Source organism: Castor canadensis, chromosome 5 (genome assembly GCF_047511655.1).
Source record: "Castor canadensis chromosome 5, mCasCan1.hap1v2, whole genome shotgun sequence".
In the NCBI taxonomy this organism is placed as follows: domain Eukaryota; kingdom Metazoa; phylum Chordata; class Mammalia; order Rodentia; family Castoridae; genus Castor; species Castor canadensis.
In genome coordinates this window covers 141090939-141116826 of record NC_133390.1, presented here as the reverse complement: position 1 = coordinate 141116826, position 25888 = coordinate 141090939, and the positions used below count along the sequence as shown (strand labels likewise).

Genomic DNA, 25888 nt, shown 5'->3' with positions numbered 1-25888 from the left:
CTTGTCCATCAAATGTTGCTTGTGGCAGGTTGAAGAAAGAAACTGCCTCATAAATCTTCCAAACCATAATGTTTGGTGCTATCTCCAAGTTTTGAGACTCAGGGAGAGGAAGTAAAAGGGGGGGGGAGAGAAAAGGAAACAAAGAAAGAATGATTTATTCTAGCTGATTTTTATTCTTTCAGATTCAGCACTATTAGAAAGAGATACAAATCCAGTCCAGAACCCACTTGTAGGTAACTCAGGTCTAAGTAGGCCTGCCAGCTTCAGTGTTGTCCAGGCCACATGCTGATGAGATTAGTTTAGTAACTTTCAGGTATCTTTGAATTACTTTCCTTTTAGCTATATACAAAATGTCTACTGGATTGTAAACTCTGTGAGGACAGAGTTTTGGTTGTGGTCCCTGATTGTCTCCCCAACATTCAAACCAGTGTCTGACATGGAATTACTCCTTAATAAATACTTATAAACTGAATAAAAGATCTAATTTCTGTATTCTTGCAGACCCATTCACAGGCTTGTTCTGATTCCTTTGTAAAGAGCCTCCAGAGAGGCCTCAACATTCAACATTCTAGCTTTTCAAGAGTCAATCCATCATCACAGAATCCTATTCGGCTTGTCATTTCCTATGTAGTATATGTAATAACAGAAAAGATGAGTGTATGCTGATCCACATTTAAAAGTGCTATGTGAGGGAGAGGATGACATTACACAGAGCAGGTCTGCATTCCTTATTTGCTTTTGTTCAACCGGTGTGGGGACTGGGGAAGATGATCTTAATTACCTCTGGACTTCCAACATGCTGTATCTGACTTTTTGAAGGACTCAAGGCTCCCATATGTGAACAGTACTGGAAACATTAAGAACATGAAAATTAGATATCCCTTTAATCTTCTCTATTTTGCCTTCCTTTCATATCCTTTGCCACAATTCTAAGAATTTCACTGACACATAAAGCCTGCTTTCTATTTTCTTCTCTGCTGCAAAGTGATGCCATAACTACATTCTCTACCTTTGTAAGCTTTGTGCAAATATCTTAGATGATACTTTCAGAAAAGCTTATTTATTGATGAAAATACTTAAGTGAGTTTTAATGCTTTTGTTTTTAAATAATCAATTCTTCTCCCCTAAACTTAAATCTATTATGTTAGTGATAGAAGCTGCTCCTTTGTCTCAGTTTAAAAAAATGCTGATTAAAGGTTTTGCTTGCATTTTGTCAGATTCTGCAAAGGATGACAATATTATAAAAGACAATGAAGTAACAGAACATTCTATATGTGAGCAAGACCATCCCAAGGGTAAGTTGTGAGATCCTTTTTCAGTGTTGATTTTTTCCTACTGAAAAATATTACATAAAAAAAAATTTGAGTTTTTCTGTAAAAAACGTAATTCTAATAATATTCTGTTAGTGCTGCATGCCAGCTTATTGGTAGCTGACATCTTGAGATGGGATTTTTTTTTTCTCTCCACAATCCTCATCACTCATCATTTTAGTATCAGGGTAGCTTCATTTATTTTTCTTATTGTTACCTGCCTAGATTCCATAAAGCACTGGGTTTGTAACTATAGAAATAAATATATGAAAAGAATGAGAGTAAGTGTGAGACATATGGAGAATAAACCCAGGAGATTAGAACCATATATCCTTAGAATACCAAGAAGGGAGAATAGAGCAAACAGAAATGAACAATTATTAGAAAAATAACAGGAAGAAAGTTTTCCTAATGCAAACCAGTTTCTGTGCTCAAAACATGAGAGTATGCACTGTATTTATAGGCAAAGATAATGAAAACTCAAACAAGAATAGACAATAGCCTTGTGGAATTTCACAAAATCAATGACAAAGAAAGGCTTTTAAAGAATAAAAGAAAGTCAAAATCAGGTTGTAAACTGTATCACCAGAATTAGATTAGCCTTAGCCTTCTTCCACAACCCTGAATGCAAGGAGAAAATTGAGCAACATCTCCAGAGCTGTAAAGGACATCCTTTCTATATTTAGTAAAGTTATAATTCATGAACAAAGTCAAGAGTAATATTTTCTAAGAAATACAAATATTAAGAAAATATGCTGCCCAGGTATCCTTTCTGAATAAACTAACCAATGGCCTGTACAAAACAATAAATACACCAAGGAATGCAAAATTCAATGAGTGAGAAAGGCACAATTGGAAGATACTATATGGTAAAGAATTAATTCAATATATGAAAATATTAAAATAATTATTTCAAAATTAGTATTTATATCTGAACTAAATATAACTGAAGCTTATAGAATATGTTACTTAAAAATGACAAAGATAAAAGAAGAGATTTCTACTTTCAGTAATGGGTGTCAAAGTAATTTAGACCATTTCTCTCACTAAGTATAACTAGACAATCTAGACAACGTTAAATCTATTTATATGATATATTTGATTATATTATGTACAATGCCATTATATTGTTTATTACATGTAATATGCACATGCGAGACAAACATTTTATATATAATCAATTATGTGATACATTATGTAATATATATTTTTGTATGTGCATATACATACATATATAAAGGAAACAGAAAGACTGTGAAGGGCATCAAAGAGCTAAGAAGACAATGAAGTATTATCAGGCAAGGTTCTGGGAGAAGAATGTCCAGATGAGAATCTAAACTGCTTTTATCTTAGAGCACTTGCTGATTCCACAAAAATTGCCTTGAGTCCCATTGCTGAAAAAGGCAAGGGACTCTAATAACTCCTTTGTGTTTTGGGTGAAAAACTCAAAAGACATGACATGTAAACTAGCAAGAATGATCCAGCAGTCGATCTGCTTTCTAAAGCCTGTTGCTTACCTTCAAATCATCCCTATCCCCAAACTGAAGTAAGACCAGCACAAATTACTAGTTCCCTTAGGCACATGATTAAAACACATGCAAAATATTTACTAGAAGAACAAAAGATTATTGTAGGCTTCAAACAATTTTTATAAATAATCATCAAATATAAGATCTAGTACATACATACAAAAAAATTACCAGACAGAAAAATGTGGTAACAAGACAACATGAAACATAAATAAAGTGCAGAGAAGTAAACCCATTTGAGCTGAAAATATTAGTTTATAAACACAAAGTATGAAATAATTATACTGATTATACAATAAAGGAATAGAGATAAGACTGAAAATTTTAGCTGAGAACTGAATATAAGAAATAAAAATGAAAAAAAGAAAATCTAGAATTAAAGGATGCTATCATTGAAATTAACATTTCAATGAACAGATTGATGATTTAACAACATATATGGATTTATGGCCTAACAACATATTAAACACAGGTGAAAGAGAGTTTGTGAACTACGGGTTAGAAGAATATATTCAAAATGAAGACAGTAGAGAAAAAAACACTAAAGAAAGAAAAAAATGGTGATGATATAATGCAAATACAAAGTTTATCACAAATTAAAAGAGAGAGAGAATTGGAGAGGAGCAATATTTGAAGAAAATTTGGGAAAAAAATTAGACCAAATAAATGTCCCCAAAACCTTTTGAACTCTAGTAGAATAAACATAAATCATAATCATTCAATTTAAGAACAAATAATAGGAGCTAACAAATACCAAAATAACAGATAGAAGGAGAACTCTACTCAGTTATTCATTCATTCATAGGACAAAACCAACTAAAATAACCCGAGTAAGGTAAGAAGTATACTGAAAGTGACAAGGTGGTCCTTCTGATTACATTTCATCTCAATGCCTTTGCTGTTTCTTGGCCTAAATTTGCAGTGTTTACAATTTTCACAACAGTGGCAGAAATATTGCCTTCCCATTTTGAATTTTATTGAAAAAGAATATACATGTATAAACATTCAAAAAAGATTTGTATAGTCAATAAATTATAGCAAAATTTAAAAATGAAATAAAAGGTAATCATTTGAAAAAAAAAAGACACTTGTATTGACAGCCAACATTCCAATAGATACAATGGAAATAAGCAGATGATACCACAAAATAGCTGCCAACCAAGAATTATAAACCCAGGGGAGGAAAGCATGTCTCTAGAAACAGGTTAATTAACAATATTTCAGGAAAAAAGGAAGCACAGTTCATCGCCAGAGATTCCTGGTGTTCTGTAAGTATGAAGAAACTAATTGCAAGTAGAAAATCAAAGTCTCATGAAGGAATCAAGAGCAATGATAATTATTGAGTAATTATTGAATAAGTCTAAGCGAACATTGATGGTACAAAATAATTATCATAATAATAATGTCCATGGGAATTAAGATACACATAGCATTAAAATTGTCCACAATAATGGAATTTACTAGAGTAAGATAAATTAGATATATGTGTTCAAGTGTTCTTCCATTGTTGTGGAAGGTAAAAGTACCAATTAATGTTCAAATTTCATAAATGATCCCTGAGTCAGGAAATGAGGTAAGCCCTGTAATTGTTCCACATGACTACCTGGCCATGGTACAAAGGGGAAGAATTCAGGAGAGCCAGGAGACTACTTGAGTTGAGGAAATAGAACTGGGACTCCTGTGAAGTTAATGTAGCTAGAGTTTGTATGGCAAAGAGAAAAGAGAGCTCCACAGAAGGAATGTGTGAGGGATCTAAATAGGGAATTCCTCAGATATTGAAATAAGTACTAGTTGCATTCAAGGAAACTACCCAAAGTTAGGTAAGTAATGCTAAAAGATTTGAGGAGATGATACCCGGAGTTTATGCAGGGCTGGGAGGAGTACCTGTCCTTACAAATCAGACTGAAAACCTTAAAATTCCTAGAGAATTTAGAAGAGTTTTGCTTCAACAGTAGAGCAAACCAAGCAGTAGAATAAATGTTGCTCTTATCCTCATGTAGCTGAAGTACAAGACTTTGAAAGATCAAACTGTTTCTGCATAAGCTAAACTCATCCCTGAAGGAAACTTATAGAGAGAATTCATAGGAATATAAATGTATCTCACACCCCATAAAGTAAAATTGACAAAATTATCAGGCATATCAGAAATATTGGAAGATACTTCTTCATACCTCTTTCATGCTTCTGCTCATCTTGTGAGCAGAGACATTGACTGCTTTTGTTATGACCAACCTTTTCCTGAATATTTCTATAGCAAACTACCTTGGAAGACAGAGAAAGTGTCTTCCCCTGAAGCAAAGATCAGGCTTGCTTATCTGCTTAGAAGAGAGAAGTGTTGTCCCTTCTAGATCAAAGAATAGACATACCTACTGGGCATTATAAAAGATTCAAATTCTTTATGCTTAAGATTCCTTCCTTGGGACACAACCCACTGATGTACAGGTATCAATTACCCAGCCCACTTCATATCACTGGAACTGTAGCTCAAGGAATGGTAAAAATTCTGTGGTTAGTGCTATTGATAATAAACTGTTCCTCATTTTTGATCCAGGAAGCCTATGTGTTTTGTCAACATCCATGGATTTGTGGCTAGCTAACTTGTTAATTTGCAAGCAGTGAAAAATCTCAGATCCTTTCATAGTTCTTGACAGGATGCAGGAAAATATGACTCAAAGAAGAAGAAAAGTCAATTCATAGAAATCAATCCAGAAATGGTACAGATGACATAATATGAAAGAACTTGTTGAAAGTTATCTCCAAGAAGAAGCTAAATAAAGCATTGATCATGTTAATTTAAGAATGGAAGAAACGAAAAGACCCAACTTGAGTTTCTAGAGATGAAAAACACAGTGCCTTGGATGAAAATTATACTAATGAAAGTAATAGCAGATTAGATACTGCAGAAGAAAAGACTGATGAATTGAATATGTAGCAACAGAAACTATCCCAATTAAAGTACAGAGAAAATAAATGACTGAAGAAAATGAAAAGAACATGGATGAGCTATAAAACAGCTTGAAGGGTAATTCTAATTATAATATACATGAGTTGGAATCTCAGGAGGTGAGTGTGAGAGGAAGAGTCAGAAAATATATTTTGAAGTAAAAATAGCTAATTTTTTTCAATTATTCAATGAAACTATGAATCCACATATCCAAGAATTTCTCTGCCCCTCAGGTACATAAAAATAATATCATTCCCAAGCACATCATGAGGAACTCAATCAACACCAGAAATTAAAAGAAAAATCTGAAAGCCAATCAGAAAAAAAACAGAAGTTACATACACAGGAAGAGAGCTGAAGATGAGCAGAAGTCTCATTTGGAAACTGCAAACTACAATTACATGCAAAAGCATGGATGACTCTCTTACAAAGTGCTGTTATATGAAAGAAAGTAAAGAAGCATGTATTGATGCTCTCAACATATGATAAGGCTGCTTCCTGATAAGTCAATCATAAGTTTATGATATCAGAAGTCGAAAATGTATTTAATACAGCTAACTTGCCAAATATTATAATTTATCTTAGGTTACCTGAATTGCGTAAAGGATACTTACATAGTCTACAGTTAAGCAAAACCATGTATCACAAAGCTTATTTTATAATAAAATGTTGAATGTCTCAAGTAATTTATTAAAAAGTGTACTGAAAGTAAAATACAGAACATTTATACAGGCAAGCTTTCAAGCCATCATAAAGTCAAAAAATCTTAAGTCAAACCATTGTGAGATGGGGACCATCTACATATTGCACAGTTTCATTTAGATCAAGTTCAAAAAGCAGGAAAATAGAATTAATATATAGAAAAACATGTTTGGGTGGTAAAATAATAAAATTTAGGTAGTAATTATTCTGATAGTCAGTGTGTTGCTTAAACCTCAGTGGTCGGGAAGGATGTACTGACAGATGCGGCATAGGGACTTCTATAGGCTGCATAGTGGTTATAAATATATAGGATTTTTGTGTTTATTTTTGGTTATTTAATTTTGTGTACTTTCTTACATGTGTGTTGCATTTATAAAATGGTTAAGAGAGGAAGGAGTAAAGGGATGAAGTAAGAAAGGGAAGGAAGAGAAGAGGAAAGAAAAGAATTGATAATGGCAGGGGCCACAAAGCAAAATTTATAGCTGGGAACAGGAAGAGTTGCACATAAAGCTGACTTCCACAACAGCAACTCCAACATTAAAAATCAGAATTCTAGCAATAAAATTAGCTTTAAGAATATCCTTTAAAAATTGGTAGCCAGGTATAGGGGACACACCTGTAAACCCAGCACTTGGGAAGCCAAGGAAAGAGGATTGGGAGTTCAAGGCCAGCTTGAGCAGTGAAACTCTGACTCAAAGAAACAATGAATGAATGAATTTAAATTTGTATGATAATCCCAATAGAATTAAATTACAATAGAACTAAAAGAAGATACATTGCTTTCTAAAATTCCCCACAAACTCATATTGAACATGAAAGTATATTCAGTAATGCAAATAATAATAAAATATAGCTAGTGGTATAACAAAAGCTTAATGGATTAAATAAGGTGACAGAAATACAAGCAAATAGTTATGGCAGTAAGTATAATTGGGTTACTTTATCAAGCTTAAGAGCCACTCAGTTCAAGTTAAATTCAATAAAATAAATTATAAAGGGATAAAGTTAAACTTTAAAGGGATAAAGTTAGAAAAAAAGTCTACTTGGGGAATCAACAACAAGAGAATATGAAAAACAACATTGGAATTTATCCAGTTAGAATTCCATTCAAAAGTCTCAGGTGAGAAAGGGTTGGTCATTTTATTTTCATGAAAATTTAAATCCCTCATTAAATATAACAGTGATGGATCTTTATGTGTCAGATAGTGTGGCAAGATATAATACAAGTAAAAACCTATTGAAAATGCAATGGAGAATTCACAGATATAATATTATCAGCAATGATAGAGTGAATAGACTAAAAATGACACAGAAGGTTTAAAAACTATGATATACAGTATAGTCATGCTGTAGGAATAGACAGGCTGATCAATGAAACAGACTAAAGAGTTTAGAAATAGACTCAGGTAGATGTGGGATTTCAGTAGATACTCTGTCTGACATTCCAAAGACAGATGACACAATAAATGGTATTAAGACAACTTGTTGGCCATTTGGAAAAATAAGCTGATCCCAACCTTCCACTAACATAAAATCCAATAAGAACAAAGGTGAAATGTAAAATAATGAAACTGTAAAATATTAGAGTAAAATAACCAATGGTTATTATTTAGCACTTAAAAGAAATGAATAGCAGCCATGAGAAAATTTAAATGCTTATTACTAAGTGAAAGAAGATAAGCTGCAAAGGCTAAAAACCATACAATTCCAGTTACATGACTTTCTGGAAAAAACAAAACTGTTGAGATAGTAAATAAGACCAGTGTTTCTAGGAGTTGGGGAGGAAAGAGAAATGAATAGAAGCACAGAGGACTTTTGGGGTAGTGAAACTATTCTATATGATACTATAATGGTGGACACATATCATTACACATTTGTCCGAATTCATAGAATGAAGAGTGATCCCTAATGTAAGAGATGTCAATGTAGGTTCATCAGTTGTAGCAAATGTACCACTCTCGTGGTGAAATTGACAATAAGGAAGACTGTGTGCTTCCATTGGAGGTATGTGGTGTATCTCTGTACCTTCCTTTTGATTTTGTTATGAACATAAAGCTTCTCTAACAAATAGTGCTAACAAAAAAATCTTTGATTATTATGCACACATGATTGGAAAGTTACATATATTCAAACATAAAGACATGTATGACTGTATCTGTAAGGTATACATGCATGTGTCAATATATGCCATAAAATAAGAAACTGCTAAATCTGAATATATATATTTTGACATGATAAATAAAGGCTATGATCAAATTCTAAAGAATATTTCTAGGAAAAACATTTAATGACAAATAGTTAATTTACTTATTTGGAAAAAATACTTCATATATCAATAAGAAAGAAAAAGCAACCCAAGAGGAAAATGAACAAAGGACTCATTACTCAATTATAATTCACAAAAAGAAGAAACGCAATAATTATAAATTTTAAACTATCCATATCTCTTTATTATTTAAAGAAATGCAAATAAAACAAGAATGCAATATCTTCTCTTTTAAAATAATTTTAAATATGCAAAAATTGGTGAGAATAGGGTTTGCAAACACACTCACTATTGTTTAGAGACTAAAGGACATAATTTCCTCACCAACAATTTTGGCAAAGTCTATAAAAATATATGTAGATATTTATTCAAAAAATATTCATTATACATTGTATTTAATGCCACACACAACAAAAAAAATTAGAAGCATCCAAAAGTTTTCCTCTAGCATGGAATATGATATATCTTTTCAAAATAAGATTCTTAAAGAAATTATAATGATGGTCAATGATGCTTATAAAAATACAAAATAAAAAAAGCAGAAACCAAAGTATAATTCATCTGAAAAAATATATTACATACTACATATATGTATGCATATGTGTATACATATACACAGACACATACCCACAGAAATTAGCATGCATGTACATGTGAATGCATATATACACATATATATACAAACACAATATATACAAGAGAAAGATGGTAATTCACAATATTAAAAGTGACCATCCCTTACTTTAAAAATTATCCATAAGTCAATGTAGCCATAAGAAAAATGCATTTCATTTGAAACTACAAGAAAAAATTTTTAAATAATTTTCATCAGAAAATTTTTATTGACGCTAGGAGAAAACCAAGAATGTCTAAGAAATAATCAAATTCATGCTAATCTAGGTTTAGCTTTTGCTTCTAATCTGGTATATTTTTAGACATTGAAAAGCAAAAATTTTAATATTAGCAGCAAATTTCAAATATAACAAAGAACACAATTTCCATTATCTCTTTAAGACAAGCATCAATGAAACAGTCTTTGTTCTTAGAAAAATCTGGGCATCTAATAAACCGCAAACAATAAAGCTTTATTGCTGTTGCTTTTGTTCAAAAATAGTCCATTTACCAAGTGAGTTTAGGTTTAGCCCCTAGAAATACTTAATTCCAGACTGATGTCCCCAGAACAATTTTTATGCAAATTCATTAAATCTAAAGCCTTAGCTTGAGCCAAACTTAATTACTGGGGCTTCAAGAAACAATCACGTGATCTATTGCTAAAGAAAAGTGAATGGATTTTTGGATTATCTGTTCTAATGGTCCCTCCCATTAGTATGGATGATTGAGTACACTCTGAAAAATATATACATAAAATGTGGAATCCTTTGTGTTCTTTTGTTTCCTCTGCCAGGAGGGATTAGGTCAGAGGACTATTAGGGGAATTCAAGTAGAGAGGCAAACACAAAGCTTGCCCCATGGGGCCAAGAAAACAAGAAGGAATGAGGAATGTCTGAGTGGTGGAGGGAGAGCAGATGGGCTGGAGAGGCCTGAGTCATCTCCTGATCACACAGGGTGGGCCAGAGGCCGGGCATGGAGTTCACAAACACTTTGCCTTTAATATACCAAATAGTGGCTTGGCTCAGGAAAGGGAAAACACAATCATTCTTAAATTTCAAAGCATGGCACTTCATTTCTTCCTTGATTTTTATTAACTTCATTTTACAAAAATGGGAAAGAAGAAAATAATGTATCTCTATTTCAAGAAATGGTTGCCTAAACTTTTGCAGCACACAGACAAAATAGATCAGGCATAGAGACAAGTGAAGAAGGCAGGGAAGAGAAATATTCCAGAAAAGCTTTGACATGGCCTTTCATCTTCAAAGTGAAATGTCAGGCCTTACAGTGACTGAAACTCTGGTATTCATCAGGTTGATGGATAAGGTGGGACAGCAACCCCACCTTAGCAGCAGTGCCCCAGGCCTTGTTGAACTCTGTGATCTTCCCACCACTGATTGAATGCTTCAGAAAAATTATCAAATGTGGCACCAGGAGATACAGACATGAAGACTGGATGCTTCTACTCCCTGAATGACCCATTCTTGCTCTTCATTGTACATACAAATCTGTGTCACACATAATGAATTAAAAGTTCCAACAATGACTGAATGTGTGATGCTCACTCCCTGTATTAGTACTGATAAAGAAAGGTTCACTCAACTAACAGTAAAGTTTCCTTCTAAAAATTATCGACCCATTGGATTGTAAATTTTACCAGGATATAGAGGAACCTAATTATCTAGTGTCACAGATTTTTTGCCCCCATAAATGATGAAACTGTGGTCCAAATAGGTTGTGAATTGCACAAAACATCTCGTCATCATCACTCCCATACCAGAATTCTTTGTAGCAATACAATGTAAGGATTGTCAAGTAGTGTAAGGTACTTATTTTGTTATTAAATGATGAGGAGAAAGTAAGATATAGTCCTTAATGGCTATTTACAGACTTTTATTAGTAATATGATAGAGAGCCAGTTAAAAAGACACATATTGATGACACCTTATTAGTAGGTCCTGGGAAAGACAATATGAAGAAAACCAAACTTCAGTTTACACAATATTAATGTTCTAATAAGAGACAGAAACACAGGCATAACCATATTAAAGTGTGAAAAGGAGAATAATAAATAGATATATGAGCAAAGAACTCAGTAAACAAAGACACAAAAAAGATCAATCCTGCCTAGTGTTTTAGAGAGTGCTACACATACACACCAAAATTGATTGCTTCTCTTTGAAAGTTGAGGAGAATTTTACTATGTAGAAAAGGACAAAGAAAAAGAATACCAAAAAACCAAAATGAGTATTGTAGCCATTGGCAACACACGTTAAATGAGTATAAAAACAAGAAGCAATGGTGAGTTGGTCAGCACATAAAGACCACAGGGAATGTTGACCCTAAGACAAAAAATGGAGAGACATTCAAGAAGAAAAGAGTTACTCACCAGTTAGATTTTTCAAGTATTTTCTAGAGTTCAAATAGAATAGGACTGAGAAATAGTAATTGGATTTGGATATATACACACACACACTCATACATCCTCACACTCACATACACACACACACACACTTTCACACACACATTCATGCTCACACACTTTGCCAGGAATTTTTCTTCTATTATATCACTGAGCGCATTTCACCTTATCTTTACATTTTTCTGATCACAATTATTAAAGTATAGGATGTATAAGTTATAAAATATAAAATTCATATTAGAAAAATAAAAACTGCAAATTAAAATCTCACCTACCATTCAAGGTAATCAATGTTAACATTTGAGATACAACCTCCCAGTTTCTCCCCCACTCATATAAATATGTGGAAGGACATGTGTATAGTTAAAATACTAAATCATATTCTCCCCTGTTCATTTTTCATATTTACTGATGTGTTTTCTGTCCTCTGTACCCATTATCATTTCATGCTTTTTTACTCACTACCTTTTCTTTCTTAGTGTACAATCACCATAGAGTTTGTTATCTAGAGCATTACTTTATTTACTGTCATTGTGTTTTTAGGTTTATAGCTTTTTCTTATTGTCTTGATTTCCTAATCATTAAACCATCTTTTAATTTCCTCATTCATCAATACTTATATTCCATTGCTTTTAGTTTTTCTGAATATATCATTTAAGAGTATTTTTCCCTTATTTTAATCCCCTTATATTTCAGTTTTTAAATGCAGTTTTTGTTTAGATAAGTGGAACTAGCAATTCAGATAAAAATGTTGCCAGAAGACAGACTGAAAGCATGTTTTTTTCTTATTCTGTGATTCATAGCTGACTCTTACCACCCAGCCATTCTTGTGTCTACCTGGCATTTATGTAGCAAAGACCTGGGATTCAACACCCAGGTTGTTGAAAAAATGGCTCCATTTTTTATCAGAAATGAGGGGGACTGTCCTCTCATCTCATTTCTTGGGATTGATTTTTATAAATATGAATTTAAAATTTTACATTTACCTTTAATAAATTTCATCTTGCTTCAATTAGTTTATTGGATATTCCAGCCTTGAGTTTGTTGTTCAATGTATTATTGATACCTCTCAGTTTCCCAGCATCTAAAACTCCACTAGAAGTAAATGGTTTCAAAACATTGTAATTCTGTTTCACAGCTTCCTAAAAAAGAACTTTTTCTACTTTGAATATGTATGTTCTTTCAGTAACATGCATTTTGAGGACAAGCCCTCATGTGTCTTGTTGAGCACTTCCTCCTGGTGCCTGACGTAGCCACCTTGCAGAGGTGCTGCATCCACTGCAGAATGAATGGCTTTAGTGTGGTCATCATCTCTGTAGATCCCACCAAAAGGTGAAAGGGCAGAAACTGCTTTGTGAGAAGAGACTTTGCATTTCTGGCTGCTGCTTATTTCAGAAGTTTATGACCTGTAGTAATATGATGTTATCTAAAGAACAAAAAAACAAATGGAATTCTTATACATTTCTGGTAGAAGTATAAAATGGAACAAAATCCTTAGAACACTGTTTTTAGGTCTAGTAAAGTTAAAAAATTCATTCCCAATTGTGTAGCAATTTCTGGGTTTATACCCAAATTATATGACAAACATGTCCACAAAAGACATGTACAAAAATGTTTTTAGCAGTATTCATAATATCCCCAAACTGAAAACAATACAATTTCATATGATATAGTGTCTTCAGTCAGTGGAATAGTATCATCAAATGAAAAATAATAAACAATTGATACACTCAGACACTGGGGTTAATCTCACAGACAATAGGTACTAAAAAAGTAACACACAAAGAATATATGTTTTGCAGAGACAAAACTTTCCTGTTAGGGGGCATTAACGGAAGGTGCTAGATCACATATGAAGATATTTGTGTGTACACATATAAAAATCCACTAGCTATTCACTTATAATTTGTGTGTTTTCCCACATGCATCTAAAACTTAAAATGCAAAATTTATGGTGTCTCATGCCTTGGGAAGCACAGATAGGACAATCATGGGTCAAGGCTAGCTGGAGAAAAGCGTGAGACCCTGTCTGTAAAACAAACAGGGCTGGTGTATAGTGCATGTGGTAGATTGCTTTCAATAGCCAGCAGGAGACCTTGAGTTCAATCCCCCCTACCCCCCAAAAAAACAGAAAAGTGGTATTTGTAGTGGCATAGACCTAGTGATGAATTTTGAAAGCAAGAAAGAGGATCACACTACTAACTTTGCAATGCTAATATGATGATTAGACATGACAGAGGTGAAGTGTCTAGCAAAGTCCAGCATTTTTAATGGAATCAATGATTCTCACAGGAACACTTATATTCTATAGACAAGTGGTTCTCAAGTTTTAGCATATATACAAATCAAATAAAGACTCCTTTTAAATGTAGGGTCCGATTCTACAATCTGGAATGAGGCCTGAAATTCTCCATTTTTTTTCTTTCTTTTATTATGTTGTTTTTACAGTTACTTACATATGTATACATTGTTAGGGTCACCTCCCCTCTGCCCCTTCCAGGCAAAACCTAACCTGTCCTCTTGTTCTCCGATTTTGTTGAACAGAAAACAGGAGATAACAAGAAAGACAGAGTTTTTGCTAGTTTGAGATAAAGATAGCTAACAGAGAGATTCCTAGTGTTGTTTCCATGCACTTGTATTACAACCCCCATTGGTTCATCTCTGCAAGACCTCTTCACTACTTCCTGGTCGCCTTCCCATAGTGGCCTCTGCCAGTTTAAGATTACTTTATTCACTCCTCTACTGTGGGCACATCAACTACATTCAAGTTTTAGGTTTCCTTCCCTTTCCTTTTTTCCCCTCGTATGCGTTCTCCCCTTAGTGTGTGACCCATGTCCAATAATATTATTGCACTTGTTTGGTGTCTATAATCCGCATAGGAAGGAGAACAAGCAGTTTTTGGCCTTCTGAGTCTAACTTCGCTTAAGATGATGTTCTTCAGTTCCATCCTTTTACTTGTGAATGATAAAATTTCATTCTTCTTTGTGGCTGAGTAAAATTCCATTGCGTATAAAAACCAATCTTGGCTGTTTCCATAGCTTGACTACTATAAACAGTGCTGCAATAAACATGGGTGTGCAGGTGCCTTTGTAATAACCTGAGTCTCATTCCTTTGGGTATATTCCTAGGAGTGGGATTGCTGGAACATATGGCAGATCTATGTTTTGTTTTTTAAGAAGCCTCCATATTGTTTTCCAAAGTGGTTATACTAGCTTACATTCCCACCAGCAGTGTATGAAGGTTCCTTTTTCCCTGCATCCTCACCAACACTTGTTGTTGATGTTCTTGGTATCTATTCTAACAGGAATGAGGTAGAATCTTAGTGTGGTTTTGATTTGCATTTCCTTTATGGCCAGGGATCGTGAGCATTTTTTCATGTGGTTTTTTTTTTTTTGGCCATTTGGACTTCTTCCTTTGAAAAAGTTCTGTTTAGTTCAGTTGCCCACTTCTTTATTGGTTCATTAATTTTGGGGGAGTTTCGGTTTTTGAGCTCCCTGTATACTCTGGTTATCAGTCCTTTGTCTAATGTATAGCTAGCCAATATTTTTTCCCACTCTGTGTGGTCTCTTCAATTTAGAGACCATTTCTTTTGTTGTTCAGAAGCCTTTTAATTTCATGTAGTCCCATTTGTCCATCCTTTCTCTTAGTTGCTGAGCTGCTGGAGTTCTACTGAGGAAGTCCTTGCCTATACCTATTGCTTCCAGGGTATTCCCTGATCTTTTGTGTAATAACTTCAAGATTTCTGTTCTGATATTAAAGTCCTTAATCTACTTTGAGTTGATACTAGTACAGGGTGACAGGAAGGGATCTAGTTTCAGTTTTCTGCAGGTAGATAACCACTTTTCCCAACAACATTTGTTGAAGAGATTGTCTTTTCTCCATCATGTGTTTTTGATGCCTTTGTCAAAATTAAGGTGGACATAGCTGTGGATTCTTATCTGGGTCCTCTGTTCTGTGCTGCTGGTCTTCATATTGTTTTTGTGCCAGTACCATGCTGTTTTTATTGCTATGACTCTGTAGTATAGTTTGATGTCAGGTATTGTGATACCTCCAGCATTGCTCTTTTTGTTCCATATTACCTTGGCTATTTGCAGTCTTTTGTGTTTCAAATGAATTTTAGGGTAGATTCTTCAATTTCTGTGATGAATGTCTTTGGGATTTTGATGATAATTGCATTGAACGTGTAGATTGCTTTTGGTAGAATAGCCATTTTTACTATGTTGATTCTGCAGTCCATGAGCATAGATCTTTCCACCTTCTGTAGTCTTCCTTGATCTCTTTCTTCAGTGGTTTGTAGTTCTCCTTGTACATGCTTTGTTAAGTTTATTCCCAGGTATTTGATTTTTTTTTTTGAGGCTATTATAAATGGAATTGTTTTCCTATATTCTTTCTCAATTTGTTCATTGTTGATTTATAGAAAGGCTACTGATTTTTGTAAGTTGATTTTGTATTCTGCTACATTGCTGAAGCTGTTTATAGTGTCTAGGAGGTTTGGGGTGGAGCTTTTTTGTTTTTTGTTTTTTGAGGTTTAGGATAATGTCATCTGCAAACATAGATACTTTGACTATTCCTTTACTGATTTCCATTCCTTTTATTTCTTCTTCTTGCTTTATTGCTCTGGCTAGGAATTCTAGGACTATGTTGAATAGGAATCGGGAGAGTGGGCATACTTGTCTCATTCCTGACTTTTGGGGAAATGGTTTCAGTTTTTCACCATTAGGTATGGTGTTGGCTATAGGTTTGCCATATACAGCCTTTATGATATTGAAGTACATTCCTTCTATTCCTAGTTTTCTTAGAGCTTTTATCATGAAGTGGTGTTGAATCTTATCAAAGGCTTTTCCTGCATCTATTTAGATGATCAAGTGGTTTTTCTCTTTGCTTCTATTAATGTGCTGTATTACATTTATAGATTTGCATATGTTGAATCACCCCTGCATCCCTGGGATGAAGCCGACTTGGTCTTGGTGAATTATCTTTCTGATATGTTGTGGGATTCAGTTTGCCATTATTTTATTGAGAATTTTTACATTGATGTTCAATAAGGAGATTGACCTGTAGTTCTCCTTTTTGGATGTGTCCTTGTCCAGTTTTGGGATAAGTATAATGCTGGCTTTGCATTTTTAAACCTTCTATGTAATTGTAGTGTTGCTTGTGTTGCTTGTCCATGGACCATAATTTGAGTAGCAATGGGAGTGAAAGAATGGGGTTTTGTCAGAGGGAGGTCTTGCTCAAATGCATGTCTTAAAAAGAACTTTCTGCTAGCAATCCTGCTAAATAAATCACAAGAGAAGAAAATGAAATATCCAAGAGACAGATGATATACCCTGAATGAGGAAAGGGGATGGAAAGTAGGAAAAGAGAAACACAATCATCAATACTTGGGATTTCATTGAACTTTGGGAATAATGAAAGTCATCAAAGACAGTGTAAGGTTTCCCACTTCAGCTATCACATAGATGAATATACATTAGTTTTAATTATTTTTTCAGATTCTTTTAAGAATCTGAAAAATTAAGTTCAGTAGAAGTGGTTGCCATAAAAAAAAATATTTCTTTCCAACTGGATCACACTAGCAGAGAATGAATCAAGGGGTGAGTGGTTTAAGAAGAGTCAAATCAAAGAGGAAGATATAGGATTGGAGGGATAAGTCAGCATTCCTGCAGTATTGAATAAGCCCAGATTTCTCAGTGTCTTTCAACAGAAAAAGTCTGTTGTGTTTATGCCTGACTCTGCTTGTCTCAGCGCCGCATTTTCATTCCAGGATATGGGCAAAAGGAACGTGTTCTGTAGGAGTAAGTAAGCTATAGGAAGTGTCCAGTGGACTTAAGTTCTGTAGGAGTAAGAAAGCTATAGGAAGTGTCCAGTGGCCTCTTTCTTTTTTTTTTTTTTCCTTTTATTTATATGTGCATACAATGTCTGGGTCATTTCTACCCCCTTCTCCCCACCCCCTCCTTAACCTCCCCAACCTGTTCCCCTCCCCTTCTATCCCCTCGCTACCAGGCAGAAACTATTTTGCCCTTATCTCTAATTTTGTTGAAGAGAGAGTATAAGCAATAATAGGAAGGAACAAGGGGTTTTGCTAGTTGAGATAAAGACAGCTATACAGGGAGTTGACTGGCATTGCTTTTACAGGCCACTTTTTAAATCAAGTTACATGAACAGGCCTGGCATCAATGGGGTGGGAATATACACTTTTCCATAGGGGCCACTATAGGTCACATGGTCACAAATAGAGGAAAGTAATCCTCTTACTGAAAGAAGTAGGGACAAGTTGAAACAATAATGCTGCCTACCACAGAGGTGTGCCCAGGTGAAAAGTAAGATCCTCTGCATCTCTTCTCTGCCTGTCACCAAGCCTTGCTCCAGCTTTTGTTTTTTTTTTTTTAATTCAGCAGCTAAATATTCTCAGCACAAAAATCTTTCATTAGCATGAGGTAAAATGGACAGGTTTCAATTTCTGCCCTTAATGAGCACTTAAATGTTCAAAACTCTACAGGGGAGGCTAAAGGAAGGAAGCCAGGGGTTGTAGAAGGAAAGCCATTACTACATAATCAGCCTCAAAGTAATCAAAAGTTGGCTGAGTTCTCTCCTATCTTTTCTGTATCCAGTCAGTTTTTTCAGAAAATGGTTAGGTTGTTGTGCCATCCTATCCCTGTGTGCTCACATTAACAACTTTTTAAATTCTCTGTTGATGAAAGAATGAAAGTACAAATAGTATTTTAAATGTTTTTGGAATCCTCCATATGGAAAAATCTGCCTCTTAAAAGCTAATTATAGTTAACCCATACAGTCTAGAAATGGTTTTAAAATTTCAAAACTTCCAGGTTGTGACTATCTATATTCAGGACATTGATAAGCTGTATACTAATTATACCAATCAAAAAAGAGAAATTTTTGTCCCAGTTACTTGGATACTTTTCAGGAAGTAATTGATATAAATTTGATGATTTGAAAAATGATTTTGTTGTCCTCAACTTCAGTTCAAAACTGCTCTGTAGCTCGCCATGCCTGGTTAAAGCATGATTTTTTGAAGGTTTTGTTGTCTCAAACCAGGGAGAAAACCATGATCACATATATCACATTTCTTTTATTTTTCAATCACTATTCTTAACAGGACAAGAAAACGATTCAACAAAGAATGAAACAAAAATTGAGACAGAGTCTCAGAGCTCATATATGGATACAGAAGGTACTGAAAGCAGAATATGTTGTTATCAGAAAATGCAAAGAAGTTGTGAACCGTGGCTTCTCTATATAGAGTGTGTGTGAGTGGCTGCATGTGTGTTGGGCAATGATTACTGGAGGATAGCTAGTGTTCTGCTTTGTGTGCCTCTTGAAACTTGGAGGGATAAAAAGGAACTTAACTTTCTGTGCTGTAGGCACTGTGTTTTCTCAGTGATTCCTACTTAAACATCCTTGAGTATCCTTCTGTCTCATTCTATTTAGAGCTTTCATCAAACCCAGAAGATGCCACAATTGTGGAACAACCAGAAGTGATTCCACTGATAGATGACCAAGAAGAAAAGGAAGGTGGAAAAGGTAGGACTGCTCTTAAATTAACCTGTCAAGAATAGCGAGGTTCCTTGGATTCCTGCCTAGAATTCAACTACCAGCATTATCCTCACACAACTGCAGTCTGTAAAGGGGTGGAAATGAACATGTCTTTAAGTATGAACCTACTTTTGAAACTATAATAAAACCTAGAAGTAGCAAAAGATATTACTTGTAACACTTTCTCTCCTTCTAAAAAGAATGTAGATGTTTCTGTTATTCATTCGGATTTGATGTAAAATTTTAAACTATAGAGTTGAAACATTCTATAAGAAATTAAAATTATGCACTAGAGGGATGAAAGGCCTAGAAAATCTGAAATGGCTTTAAAATGAATAGATTTACCCTTCTGTATTGGTTTTATTCTGTTCTCCTTTGAGTGATAGTAGTTAAAAAGCAATTTATATAAAAAATGTTTGTCATAGTAACCTCCTAACTTTGCTAATATTAGGATACAGTGATGTTGAGTACTGTCGAAAAATATAAGTGAGATCATAATTATTTCTGAAGACATAAAAGGAATGAACATTTTGCAAATATTGAACTATGGGGGGAGGTAAGAAGCCAATATATGGAAGTAAAGATAGACATTTTTATTTAAAAACTTTAAAAAAAAAAACTATTATCAAAGAAGTTTAGTATTTATTGGAGAGCTTGAAAAATCCAATTTTCAAATATAAAACAACCTCTTTAGAAAAGCTCATGAAATAATTTATCTTTTATACTTTATTATAAATCATGGTACTCTTAAATAAATAGGTATTTGCAAAGCAATTTCAGGGTAATAACTTGATAGACCTTGTTTATAGAATACTATGTTCAATTCTGTTTCCAAATTAAAATGCAGACATGATCTCAATTGTAAAATTAGGTCAATTGCAACTACAGCTTCCAAATTATGAATACTTCTTGGCAGAGGCGTTGACACAGTTTAATTGCTAAACTATGCTAGTGATTTTGACACTTTTTAAATTTTTCCACTGCATTTATGTAAGCATATTATTCTTCCATGTCTATATCTCTACTAACTTTTTCTGTGTTGCAAATCCTAGTTCACCCTCATGAAATCTGTTTTTGGCAAGTCAAATGAATAGCATACTTGGAGTATTTTATGTCTGACAGTGACAATAGAGAAATGATCCAGACTTTACTCAGATTCAGATGCATGATATTTCTCCCTTCGATTCTAAAATGAAAAGCACACAATGCATTCCCACATGCTTCATTTTTGTATTGCAGAATATATTTGCTTTGTATATTGTGCCTGAAGAAATGCAAATGAATCAAAACACCAAACAACTGGAACATTTTCTTCTTTTTAACTTGACTTATAAAGGAAATGCTTACATTCAACACAGACTTGCCTCATATAGAACATTTTCTAATCACTGAAGAGTTAATATTTCCTTTACCTTTCTTCCTTGTAGGGGTGCCAGTCTTCTGCAAATGGTGGAATGGCACATGACAAAGCATCAAGGTCAAATTCTGTTACACGCTTGTCACAACTTTGAACTTGAATTTATTTAAACTTGACTTTTCACTTAAGGGTGCAGTACCAATGAGCTTGAATTAACCACGTTTTCCCTTCCTGTCTTTATCATACTTACTTTGTCCCTGTTTTGAATATTTCTGGTGTTTAAATTTAAAAAAAATTTTAAGTGCATCACCTCTGCCATCTTATTCTTAGCATCAAAGTAGGAATTAAGAGCAAATTTAGCTCGTGTTTCTGGAGGTAAAAGATCATGGACATGAATCAATTGGTGATCTTCTTGCTGAAATAGTCCTGAGGTAGTGCAGGATTGAAAAGAGAAGGAATTCTTGCTAACTCAGTCCCAGCCTGCTGGTCTCCTTGCTGTTTCTCACCTACCCCTGGTCTGCTTTGATCTCAGAGCCCTTGTTCTAGCTGATCCCTCTGCCTGGAATACTTCTCCCATAAATGTCCTCTTGATTAACTTTTTCCCCGCAGCAAATACAGAAGACCCTCCATATCCATGGACTCCACATCTATGGATTCAACCACTGTGGATCCAAATATTCTGGGGAAAAATTGTGTCCGTACTAAACATGCACAGGTTTTTCTATTCTTGTCATTATTCCCTGGCTAAGACAGAAAAACCATGTATGTAACATTTACTTTTATTGGGTATTATAAGTAATCCAGACATGATTTAAAAAAGAGGATTTATTGGTTAGATGCAAATACTATATAAGAGACTGGCCATCCTTGGATTTGTTATTTGAAGGGTTCCTGGAGCCAATCCAGGCCATCCCATCAACCCTGAGAAGACAACTACATTTACTCACATCTCATTTTCCCAGAAAGGTCTTACCTCACATTAATCCCCTTTTTCCCCTACTCCCTGTATGCTCCACCTCCCCATTCCCCACACCCCATTTGATTTCTTCATTTCTTTCAGAACTTTCATCGGCACTTATCATAGTAAATATTTATCCATTTATATTTTTACTGTCTTTTGTCTCCCCCCCCATTTTCATTAGATTATAAATTTCATTAGGGAAGAAGTTTTGTCTATTTTGTTCATTAAACAGTGCTAGGCACATAAGTAAACACATATTAAAAGAAAAAAAAAGAAAAGAGAAGGGATTGTGTGTGTGTGTCTGTGTGTCTGTGTGTCTGGTCTCTCTCCCTTTACTTATAAAGCCAACCACATTCAACCATGGGGCTCCATCCTAAAGACTTTATCTAATCTTAATCACATCTTAAAGGCTCCACCTCTAAAGTCCATGGTCAAATTAAGTTTCCATCTATATAGTGCCTGACAGTGGGGATTGAATTTCCACACATGAAGCCTTGGGGGACTCATATCGAAACCATAGCAGTATCTACAGGAAAGGAGGACAATGTAGATTTATGGTACCCACAGCAGCTCTTCTTCACCAATGACATTGTTGTGTCTTTGAACAAGTTTACTTAGCTTACCTGCTCCAGGTTCCTCATCTGCGAGATAATGATGAAAAAAGTAGCTGTCACATGTAGTTGTAAAAATTCAGCCAATAGTACATGTAAATCTCTTACAATACCTGATACATAGAAAGTATTCATAAGTAGTTAGTATTTTTCGTAATTTGATAAATTGATGATAAAATCATCAAAGAATGCATATGTGCGTTCGCCAGGCACATTCATTGTCCTCATAACTAGTTCAAATCCATGAAAGTTTCATATACTCTACATTACCTTTCAACAACAAATGGTCCCTTACATTTGAGTGGCAGCATCCTTTCATGGAGGCATTTCACAGTGGTAAAACTCTTTACATTATTGCATCCTTTACTCTTTTTTTCTTTTATTCTATGAAGAGAGCATAATTAATGGAAGGCATTTATTTCACCTATAAATTCTTTTTTTTTTCATCAAGATCTCAGTCTTCTGTCAGATAAATGACACTAAAACCACAGTTTCTGTTTTTAAAGAAAGATGCTGTTGAGCTATTAATAAATCCACAGAAGAAAAGTAGTAAGTACATTCAAAATTGTTGAATTTATTTTGCTTTCTTTTGTTTCATATAATTATTCAAGTCTGGTGTGAAAACATTTTGAGACTAGAGCTCTAGGTTTTATGTATATTCACAAAATTGTCTCTAATGGAAAGTTGCATATATGCATTAAGAATTATCTACAAACAATCTGGGCATGGTGTTACACACCAGTAATCCCAGAACTCTAGAGACTGAAGCAGAAGGATGGTGACTTCAAGGCCAGCCTAAGCTATGTGGTGAAACTCTGTATCAAAAAACCAAGGACTAAAGATGTAGCTCAATAGTAGAGCACTTCCCTCACATACACAGTTCCTAGGTTCCATCCTCAGCATAGCAAAAATAAATAAATATGTAAGTAAAAATAATGCATATTCAATTACATTTATAGAAATATTCTGTATAGCTCTAAAAAATGTGTTCTTTTTTTCAGAATCTTTCTAAGGAGGCAGAAAAATGTTTCCTTCAAAAATAATTCCAAACCAAGAAAAAAATGTATAACTTCTTTCTCTCATTTTGCAGCATTTTATAAGATTAGAAAATGTAGATAATCTCCAGGACACATCTTCTATGGCTCCCAGGTGTATGAGCACAGATGTTGCAACATTAAGTTTTGAAGTTAGCTCTACCAAAATATGGATTTTGAAAAGAAGAAAAATATTCAGCAGAAGTTCACGCTGATAAAATTACACAATAGTACAATGGACATGTCCCTGGGAGACCTAAAATACAAAAATTTCAACAAGCATAAAGCGAGGTTTCACATATGGCAGCTTTTCTCACACAACCACATTGCCTCCTCCTAAATGAGTCCAGTTTTATGCTTCCCCAGCAGGATGTGCAACACATGTGAAATCCAAGGGAATAACATCACTTAAGTTAATAACCACATAGGAGAGAATTATAAGAAATCTTCTCTTAAAAGGATCTCATGTTTTAGTATAGTCAGTCATTTAGCTGTTTTTCCTAAGATTTTGATTTCTTTTGAATTTAAAAATACTTGACATAGTACATCAACCATACCAACATTGTGTTATTATTATATCACAGAGTTTCCATATATGTTTTGTTCTGAATATATATTGAACTTTTTCTTCAAGCATTACATGGAATACAATATATTTGGTCCCAATTTTTTTTCTTATATGAAATAGTAGGTATGATACGAAAAAGTAATACTTTATCTGTTTACTAAGATTGACCAAAAAATGTTGATGGAAACTTAAGTTTGGGCCTAAGATTTCCTTGGGAAAAAATGAATATAGACAGGCTTGTGGGTAAAAAGTTAAGTGCAAATCAGTGACAAGTATAAATGATCCTGTCCTCAGGCTCGTGTTTTGGCAACTGACCAGCACGACCACAAGGCAAAGTGCACAGACAGCCATGCTTTGATCCCAGCTGTATGATTGCTGACATCCCTTTAACTTCTAAGAATCCCAGTTTCTAGGGAAGTAATAATGCAGTTATAAGGTTCTATGGTTTTGTAAGTTTACTTCAGAAGCCAAATTCTGCATAACACACTCTTAATGAAGTAAGAGTGATAAGAGCCAATGGTGATCAATACACTGAAAGCTCAAGTCTTAAGTTTGCTCCAGTTTTATTTATTGTATTCTATTAATAAAAATACAGAGGCACCTTAGACCAGGCAAAAAGATAACCAAGTTAGCCATGTTTTCTACTAGAACATACCAATAATTGGACAGGTAATTGTTCCCTAAAGATACTTGAAAGGGAAAAAAATGCTTTTTAGCTTATGCCAGGTTTACCCACAAAATCTGCTCAGCACCAGGCTGGATTTCCATCTTCATCTTTGTTAGCCCACATGGGCACATCTTTTCTGAAGCTCCTCTGGCCACTGTTTCATTTTTCAGTAAATACATTGTAAGTAAGCCACTTTGTCTTCTGCTCCTACCAATCAAATCCATTAGGGATTTATCTCATCTACAAAGCACCACTACACAGCTGGTAGTGTTTTCCATTATTGATGGGATTCCTACATTGCTGACAAGGCCGTTTTGCCTCTCTGTGAAAAGCAACCCCTGTACCAGCAATGTAACCATATATAAGATTAATAACATTTGGACTTTCATAGCCAGCCTGTGTTCTTTGTTACACAGAACCATGGTGTTTGCACATATTTTTTGATTCATGCAAGACATTATATAAAATTGAATAATAAACTCTACTTGGAATTGGGCTTGATTTTCATTGCTATCTTATACCCTGAGTAACAATTTAACTTATCAGAATTTTCTGTTTTCATGAAGTCTTTGTAACTCATCTTTTCAAGTAAAGTCTTTTTCATATTAACAACAAAATATTTCCACATTTGCAACGAAATTATTTAATTTCCCACAGAAATTTCATTTTCTTTTTTTTTTTTTTGAGAAAAGATTTTACCTCCATTTGTGGAAAAAAATATTTTTGACATGGTAAGAAAATATCATGCATTTTCTATCAGAATTTTCTTCAGCTTTACCACGGTATAACTCACAAGTTAAAAATTGTATATATTCAAGGTATATTATTGATTTCCTATATGTATACATCATGAAATGATTACTACAATCAAATTAGCACATCCATAATCACACATACTTATCACTTGTGTGTGTCTTGAGAACATGTAATTAAGAACTATTCTTTTAGAAAATTTCATGTAAATAATACAGTACTATGGACTGTAGTCACAATACTATACACTAGACTATGTTTGGTTATTTGTCCACTAGTCAGGACAAACATAGTCAAGGTCCTAATAGATAGAAAACTATGGTTTTCTTCTCTTACTAGTGTTATTTCCTTTTTATAGCTGGAATTCGTTAACTAAAAATCTGTTTTAAAATGTAATTCAAAATAAAAAAAGACTGATCCCTACTCAGGTCTCATAACTATTTAAAAGTGTTTAATGAAATTCCCTATATTTATGAAATACATTAGACATAAAGCTATAAAGGTTTAAGATAAATTATTTCTATTTTCTCTCTCTCTACATATATATTTATATGCAATGTATACATGTAGAGCCAGTTTATTCAAATTACATTGTAAAAGG

At 34.1% G+C, this 25888-nt stretch overlaps 1 protein-coding gene across 9 annotated transcripts in view; it reads left to right on the top strand.

The window, feature by feature from the left end:
• Macrod2 (mono-ADP ribosylhydrolase 2) overlaps positions 1–25888 on the top strand; it is a 2131419-nt gene that overhangs the window by 2008840 nt on the left and 96691 nt on the right. For 7 of the 9 annotated variants that reach the window (XM_074074308.1, XM_074074312.1, XM_074074314.1 and 4 more), the window contains 3 exons: positions 1218–1295; positions 18900–18974; positions 19232–19324. In XM_074074308.1, coding sequence (XP_073930409.1) covers positions 1218–1295; positions 18900–18974; positions 19232–19324 — 246 coding nt within the window. The remainder of the gene's footprint in view (positions 1–1217; positions 1296–18899; positions 18975–19231; positions 19325–25888) is intronic. The other 2 variants (XM_074074313.1, XM_074074315.1) reach the window with 2 other exon arrangements.